The sequence below is a fragment of the Dermacentor andersoni genome, chromosome 5 (genome assembly GCF_023375885.2).
Source record: "Dermacentor andersoni chromosome 5, qqDerAnde1_hic_scaffold, whole genome shotgun sequence".
Classification (NCBI taxonomy): domain Eukaryota; kingdom Metazoa; phylum Arthropoda; class Arachnida; order Ixodida; family Ixodidae; genus Dermacentor; species Dermacentor andersoni.
In genome coordinates this window covers 201,854,984-201,863,588 of record NC_092818.1, presented here as the reverse complement: position 1 = coordinate 201,863,588, position 8,605 = coordinate 201,854,984, and the positions used below count along the sequence as shown (strand labels likewise).

Genomic DNA, 8,605 nt, shown 5'->3' with positions numbered 1-8,605 from the left:
ACTGCAAAAGGAAAACCTAGGATGAAGCGATTCATAGCTGTCATGGAATGTGAGCTTGAAGTAAAGAGTGGTTAATTTGGCTGCAGAGGGAAAGCAATGACAATAAATTTGAGACAAGAAACAAGGCTAAAACAAGGTCCATTTTGTTTGTTAAATAGTGAGCTATTACATTTAAATAGTTTACATAAGCCAGTGCAGCTAAAGGCTGTAAATAGCCAATATCCTTTTATTTTACTATTCTAATTTAAGTAGTCATTTGTGTTACCTGCATCAGCAGATCAATATTTTCAGAATTTTAGAGGCAGCTACGAATGACCCAATGTGAGCTAATATGCTTTCACACTCAATCAAAGCAGTGGCAGACTCGCTGACAACACTGCTGCTTGAGCGTCACCTGTGCCTCAAAGGTAAGTGTGATGCATTTTATAACATTGCTTACATGGAATTATTACTGTGTTTTCTGGCATATATGAAAGTGAGCTATGCTTGCATTTATTGGCAGGAAACCTCAACCTTTTTAATTTAGTTGTAAACATGTCTGAACTCTAGCTTGTCAAATTGCAATGTTTAAATGCTGTCAGCATCAGGAAAGGGAGTCTTATGTTATGCTATTTCTCAGTAAAGAAGGGCACCTTTCCCTTCTGAAATTTACAATATCTACTGTGAATTTGACATCGAAACAATGATGATAAGGTTGTTTGTCATTGTGCCGATGAAAGAGTACCTAGCTTTTTTTAAGAGTATACCACAAAATTTTTGTCTTGTTTTTATACAAAGAATGGATAGCTGTCAACTCAGTAATTATGCTATGAAGCCTCAATGACTTGTTTAATAATACAGAAATATTATTAATTAATACATTACCATTTAGTGTTACAGCTCAAAACATGCGCAAAGTGTAGTGTGGCTTTGGACGCGAAACAGAAGTCCATTCATGTCACCAATACTAGGTGTGGCGATCTCTTGGTACCAGACACAACTGACGTATACACACTATGACCATGCTACGAAAACAGATCATTCAACACTCGACAGGATAAGAAGTGAGAGAGTCCTCCTAGATTAAAGAGTGTGCAGTTGGAAGGGTCAATTTGACGGCTTCTAGTGAGAAGGTCATTACATCACTGTCAACTACTGCATGGAGCCAACTACCTCATGCTTGAGTTGTTTGCAGACTGCATGAATTCCAACTATGGTTTTGGTGATATGAATAGCCTCCTGCTGCACGTATAAAATAGTGCTGCACTTGGAGGACATTTTAAACTAGCTGCATAAAATGTGGTGTAATAACCATTTGTGCTGCTCAAGGAATTGAGGCTACATGTCATAACTGTGTGGTTAGCAACTGCCTAAAAAAGCACAAAAGTGGGGCACAAAGTTTTTGTGTCAGTACTCCCTTAATTAGTTTCGCTTGGGTGCATTAATCAAATTAAAGAGAACAATACTCTTGATGCACAATTTGTTTTAAACTGTTGGTGTCTTGTTTTAACTTGTGCAGAATACTAGAAACCATTAATCCTGCCAAGCCCTGTGCAAGCAGCTGCATCTTTCCCTGAGGTAGCATGAAGAAGGAAGTTCCGCAGTGGTGATCTCATTGACAACTTTTGAAAGCACCACGAATCAGGTGTGTGTGTGTGTGCGTGACAATGGTATACAGTGCACTCTCAAGGCACCAGGGAAATTGGTTCCATTTATCAGGAGTTCCATTTACTGAGAGACAAAGCTGAATATAATTGCATGAATATGAAACCAACCAGCCATGACGATGGTGTTCCATTTAAGAGGCAGTTACGTTTAAGCGATTTCCGTTTAGATTTCACTGTAGCTTTTGCAGCCGTCATTTAGGCAAAATAACTCTTTTAGGACATTGGTTACTGGAAAGATGTATTCAAGAGAGCATTCTGAATGCCCTTTGTTGCCTTTTAAGCTTACAATTCCATCCAAGTAATAACTTGTTCTTTCTCTGCACTGTTTGCTTTAGTTAAACTAAAGTCTACAATAATAAAGTACTGCATTTAGTGATGCTATCAAAAAAAGCTAATTGGTCCCTGTGCGTATTTTATGAACATTTGAATTACCATTTTAACAAGACAATTTTTTTAATTTTTGGTGCAATGATAACTAAGACTTCTAAATTCTCTGTAAAGAAATTGCATTTACTAAGGACCCACACTATTAGTCATATTCATAGCAACCATACTGAATTAAAGTTGTATTTATGGAATAAACTGCATTTTTTTTTTTACTGCTCCCTTAAGCATCTATAAGCAATTATGCAAGGTTATGTCTATGTAGGGACAGGACACAGCCTTACTGCATGCTGTTTTATCTTCCTTAAAGGCACACTTGCACTCAGTTCTGCTGCCATTAGTACCGAGTGCAGATTAACTGAGGTGGCAGTGGTATGTATTGGCTGTACTCGGTCGTGGAAATGGTATATGTGGTTCTTGCATATGGATCCATGAATTTTCACACCAGTGCAAGTCCAGTGGCACATAAAATGCTCATGCAGCGGAACCTAATCAGGGCCTGTGGAAAAAGGAAAATAGGATCGTACATTTGTTGTACTATGTCAGACAGACATGCTTATTTACACTGCTATACCTGGCATGCATGGTATAGTATGCTAATACTGATCCTTTAGTATTGCAAAGCAATGGTCCTTTCTGACTCTGAAAATGTAGAACTACTTACAGGCATGGTGCTCGAACATTGAGGATGGCTGAACAAATTGAGTGGACTACAATGCATTATGTGCACTCAGTGTGTGCTTAGGCAGAACTTCTGCATTCGTTTAAGCTGTGTCTTAAATGATTAAAGGTCCCCTCACCAGGCCCCATGGCAAATTTTGGTTATACACTGGAAGTTGTTACGTGTCCGCTAGGGAGCGTTCTGCCGCAGAATTTTTCAAATTGGCTCATTAATAGCCGAGATAGAAATATTTCAAAGCCGCAAACCCATGCTTTCAGCAGGCGAGCTCCACTGCCAAGCGAGACACTCGCTCCACTCGCCCAGTCTAGCCTCCGCAAGCGAAATTCCTTCCCTGCGTTTTCCCGTACCCGACCTCGAGGATCGCGGAACGCTAACGTTATGGGCCCTGCCCCACCTTCACTTTCTTTCTGTGCTGCGCACTTCCGCTGATGGCGTTGCACGTGAGGCACGATTTTGCGCGCTGTGCACAAGGACACAACACTAGCGGTATAATTCAGTGCTACACAAATACTGAGCCAGAACAAGCAGAGCATGATCACGGTGCTGGAACACGGCAGAAAATTGCATAGTTTCGTTACCTACACACGTGACTGCACGACTGTAGAAACAAGCAGACGAAGTGGAAGTACATCTTTCTTGCTTTGGTGCGAAGTAAAACAAAAAACATGCAGAGATTCCGTTTACGTGTTCTATTACTTCTCTAAACTTCAATTCAAGCAACAGATCATGCAAATAACAGATGCTGCCTTGAATAATTCTCGAAGTCACGTGTCACCACGAGCGATGTCACACTGCGGACACGAGTACGTAGGCGCAGGGACATGAGTACGTCACCGTCCAGCTTGGAACGCGGTCGCCGCGAGGGTAAGGGAAAACGGCGTTCGGATTTAAATTTCAGACCTTTCTGCGGCGCGTAGCGATGTAATTCTTTGCAAACATGATCGTTAGCACGCATTGTATGCTCTGCGCTTGTCAGCTCAAGATGGCCAGACCTGGTGAGGGGTGCTTTAAAAATAAAGGGGCATAATGCAAAGTCTCTTGCTCTGCTGCACATGCATAGCAGCAGATGTCATGCTTTGTATGAAAAGCTCCAATAATGCTTCATTGCCAACTTTGGTACACATTAAAGGGACACTAAAGGCAAATACTAAGTCGATGTGGACAATTTAAGTACCATTCCAAAAACCTGCCAACACTTCTTTCATGCCAAGAAAAGACTTAGTGTACGAGAAAATTGCATCTGAGGGGTCCGAATACCTTTTTCGTAATTCAAATCTTCCGCTATCCAACCGTGGGAGTGGTGACGTTCCATATGCCATCACCATCGTTTGCTGCTGTCGGTGAGTAAAACGGCGCCTGACGGACGGTGGTACTGAGCCAAGACAGATAAGACAGAGCGGTGAATTCGCCGCTGCAGCTGCTTTTTGGTCAAGTGGAGTAGACCATTCGGGTATCCCGCGATATCACGTGGAAGTTGAATTATCTGCTACTTGCAGTTTAGGCGAGTTCCACCAGCCAGCAAAACAAGAGCAGCACTACGTGATAACAAAACTACTGTAACGCCAAAGCATGGGCGGCGCCGAGTCAAGCGAAAACGAAACCATTAAACCGCCCGTGTCACTGTCATGGGTAATTTCAATTAGTTCTTTTTTCTAAACATGAAATGGAACTGGACAAGTAGCATCTTACTTCATCTTATAATCCAACATGAGGATGTTTTTTTCCAATGAGTAGTTGAGTAACAGTGACAGAATTTAACTTAGGAGTGCTTTCGTCATCAGCCAAGTACCTTGAATGTCCCAGGGGAGTCTCTAATCACATGGGGGCAGGACCTCTGTCAAGCTTGCCAGCTTTTAGTCCTGTCTCCTTCTCTGTCCAAGAGAAAATAAAGACTGAATGAATGAATGAATATTGTGCATTTACCTCAATTTCTCTATTATTAAGGCTCTGTTTGCGATAATATTGACGCTGTAGGGATTCTTGAGCACAAATCTATCACTTTAGCTTGACTTAATATTTGCTTTTAGTGTCTCTTTAAAGTTGGTTAGTGCTGACACGATTATATAGCTATAAATGCATAAACTCACACGAGCTTAGGCGAAAACTGTTGTCTTGCAGTTTTCAAGAAGGGGGAGAATAATACACCGAGCACAAATACATCTGTGAACGTTAGGATAAATGTTTTGGTACTAGTGCTATGTATGGACAAAAAGTATTTTGTTGTACTGTATTTATTACTTCTTTAAATGATTATCAATTTGATATTTGTGCAATATTACAGTGGCATGAAATCAAGGGCTTGCTCATCTGGTTGGGAATTAACTTGGCACAAGAAAGACACTGACCACAGTCAAGGTGGAAATTTTACTGTGGTCGTTGCCTTTCTTGTGCTTTTGTAGTGACATGCAAAATAAGAATTCAACCTTCCAGAATCATACACAAGGAAAGCAAAGCCAACTATAGCACCTGCAAAACTGAAACAAGCCTGGACATTGAATGTCTACACTGCAGCTACAGCAGTGCTTCCCAAGGTGGCTACTAGCCGTAAGTGGAGGGAGCATTAGTTGAGCATTAGGCAAGCTGGCTTGTAGAGGGCTAGGTCTAGAGCCCAGCTACATGGCGACTAGCTGTGGCCTTAGCTAGGTCAAGCTAAAAGGTAGACATCTACTAGCCAGCTGTGTGCTTCCTGGGCCCGGACTAAGGACTCGAACAGCACACCACAGGGGAGCGTAGTAGTATTTCTAGAGCTCAGTAAAGTTTTTCAATCAATCTGCTAAATGCGAGGCTATGTACAAACATTAAAAAGGCATCGGTGAAAACACTTGTTACGTACATAAGTTGCCGAGTCGGAGGGCCCGAGCGCCTTCGCCAGTGCAGAGCTGCACACGCATAAAGCTCTACCTGTGGCGCCCCCACCATCTGGTGGCAAGCCAAGGTATGGAGATGCCCGTGATATACGGTGCCTTCGGAGAGTTCAACAACTGAACGGAGTCTAGTAACTTTGGATCCAGCATACGTGTTTGTTCTCATAAACTGCAAATGGGCTTGGCTAGTTTTGGTTTTGAGGACATGACCGGTGACATATCAGAACGAAAATATTGCTATTTCTGCTAAACTTGGTGGCCAAATTAGCACAAGACCGGACAGTTGGAGTCTGAATTATTGCACGGCGTTCTGTACGCTGTTCGAAATTTAGCTCGTTCTTATACATTATGCTTATGGGCCCTGTGGCAGTGCCACGAAGCTGTCTGAATAATTAGGCATGTCCGAATATCGGTGTCCGAATAATCGGTCAGCGGCTTATTGCTCTCATTTAAGCATGTAATTTCACCTTTCAACAACATTTTCTCTATAGTACTTACTTCCAATACTTCCAAGTCATAAAGAGCTTGTGCATTATCAGTGTGACACAACATTCTCGACAGGAAAGTAGCGAGCTCCGAGTTTTCAAGAAAGGAAATGCAAGCAAGGTGGATGACGATTATTGTTGTAGATCAAGATAAGCAGCAAAGGGTCCAACTTTTTTTAATAGTGCATAGTCAGTATGAGCTGCATGTTCGCTGGAAAATAATTTATTGGTCATCTTCACGGCAGGAGAATGCTACTGTTGCAGTAAATGAGTTCAGAGTGGAATGAACTGCCTAAGTCTGCTGTCTTTTTTGTTCTGTCTAAGGTTACACGTTGCTTCACATGTTTACGACAAAAGGAAGTCGTGTGTTTGTCACCAGGCACACGTATAGCGGCGTGTGTTGCTGTCATGCATGTGCTAGATGATGTCACGCAGCCATTGAACAGCTCCAGTAAATGACAACTCTTCAAACAGACAAGAAGTTTAACTAGAAAGGATAGTTCAAAACATTATAGGCTTGGCTTACGTTGACAGTCACCTTCACTGGTGTCCGGAAAATTTCCTTGTTGCGCTTGCTGAAAAATGACTCAACTGGCAGTATCGGGAGAGTGCTGATTAAATATCTTCTTTTATGAGGCTTTTTTCATCCCGCTGACAGGTGGACTTGTTTATCCTTTTCGGGTGAGCCCTTTTCACCGTAACAAATGTTATCGCTCAGTGCGGGACACGCCTGCATGTATTGGAAGTTTCAGGAATGTTATCGATGGTTCTATCCACTGTCTGTTGTCACCAAACCTTGTGTAATCTTATTGCATGTATGCGCGAAGCGAATGATGCAGACCTTTCTGGAAGACACGCGGGCACCAGCGATTACTCTGGAACGTTTGATGGCCTGTGCATAAAAATCGGTGCACTTGATCAGTAGATCAGATTTTCGACAATCGCCGACCGTGTTCACCACTATTGCTGCACTTTGAGTGTAACTTGCTTTTGTGGGCACAAGTTTGCCCAATAAAAAGTCAGTTTCATCATTCACAGTTTTACAGCTGTATTATTCACCGTCACTACTACGTGACACCGTAATCTTGAGATGCCACCATGCACCAAAGAAACAGTGCCTTGTTGCTATCATGGCAGCGCCTTCAAGAGAAGTATGCATAAAATTGAGCACTAAACACTAAGCACTCTGCTATGGTGTAACCTCGGAGCTTTAAGCTCCCACTCATCAACTGCAGCTGGTCACTTGCTTCTGTGGTGCTGCATAAAAAACTACTGCACAACATTCCAGCCCTACTATTGTACCAATTCTTTAGTTTATAGAGCCAAGGGACACAGACGAAGACTAGAAGCAGACAGAATGAGCGCTCATCCTGTCTGCTTCTAGTCTTAGTCTGTGTCCCTTCACACTATAAACTAAATATATGTTACCGCACTAACTCGCCCAACTTTCCATCCTTTTATATGGTACCAAGAACTCTGCAGCTTTAACACTAAGGCAAGTCTTCAAACAATTTTCAATGTAAAGTGTATTCTTTCAGTGCAGAAAAATAAAAGGTCTGTGGCACAGATATCTTTGCCTTCTTCATTTTTTGTGGTCAGCTCCAACAGCGTCTTGAAGTCTTACATATCCATCTTGTCTGAAAAAGAAATGAAAACAAGCCAAGAACTACACTGCCTATGATAGCACTCCAATAATGCAAAATTAGAAATACAGAAAATGTGCCAGTTGCAGCATCAACAAATCTTATAGGGAGCAGACTACAGATGTGTGCACTGAAAGGGAAACATTCAAATTTACGTAATAAATGCACTAACTCTGGTGCTGTGATTAAAAGTGCTCTAAGTGCAGTAAAAGTGCTCTAAAGCGGTTGACATGAGCCACTGACCTGTTTGTCTGAGAGAGCCTCGGAGCAGTGATTTAAACACCTGGCACGTGTTGCTGAACCCTACTCGTAAGGCTTATTGAAAATTTAACAGCCCTGTCTTGCATAGTTCCAGCTATAAAAGAGCAAAGCTATGCATCTTTCCATTTTCTGCAACTTCAAGTGGGGCAACTGTTGTGGTACTCGAAACTTTCTGCAGACTTGCTGGAACTGGTGGTGGTACTTGAAAATAAAACTGCATTTCTGTATTTACAACATTATTAGGATCCCTTCAACCTGTCTCACTGTTGGATCAGTCTTTGACCTTTGGAGCTCCAATAACACTGCACGTAAATAAGAAAGAAAGAGACAGTGCTAGCAATGAACTTGGAAGAATTTTTGTAGAAGCTGCCGTACCAGGAGTACCACATGCAGCCTGAAATGCTTTTGCACTGGCTTCTGAATGAAACCATAGGACCTTGCTCTATTAATTTTCTTGCATAGTTGATTAGAAGAATTTAGAGAAACTCTTGAGAGATGACATGTGCAGAAAAGTTTGGTGCGACTCTTGGTGTGCCGATATCATCTGAGGAGTTTACAAGAGGTGAACATTCAGATATGGCTTGATGATTAGCCGTAAGGCTTCGAGGATTTTTGTTTGTTGGAGATATTTGACTGCATT

The 8,605-nt window shown here is 42.0% G+C and overlaps 1 protein-coding gene across 4 annotated transcripts in view; it reads right to left on the bottom strand.

Moving 5' to 3' along the window:
* Positions 1-2,310: 2,310 nt before the first annotated feature.
* The window catches only part of Dhod (dihydroorotate dehydrogenase 2), a 98,981-nt gene continuing 92,686 nt past the window's right edge, over positions 2,311-8,605 (bottom strand). Inside the window, exons 8-10 of one of the 4 annotated variants that reach the window (XR_008612802.2) lie at positions 4,502-4,583; positions 3,970-4,084; positions 2,311-2,529 (exon numbers count right to left, since the gene is read on the bottom strand). Coding sequence is in view for 3 of the 4 variants with exons in the window: in XM_050180096.3 (XP_050036053.1) it covers positions 7,644-7,698 (55 nt within the window). In the remaining variant the exon portion in view is untranslated. Of the gene's footprint in view, positions 2,530-3,969; positions 4,085-4,501; positions 4,584-7,569; positions 7,699-8,605 lie in introns of those variants that run through there. The other 3 variants (XM_055071557.2, XM_055071558.2, XM_050180096.3) reach the window with 3 other exon arrangements.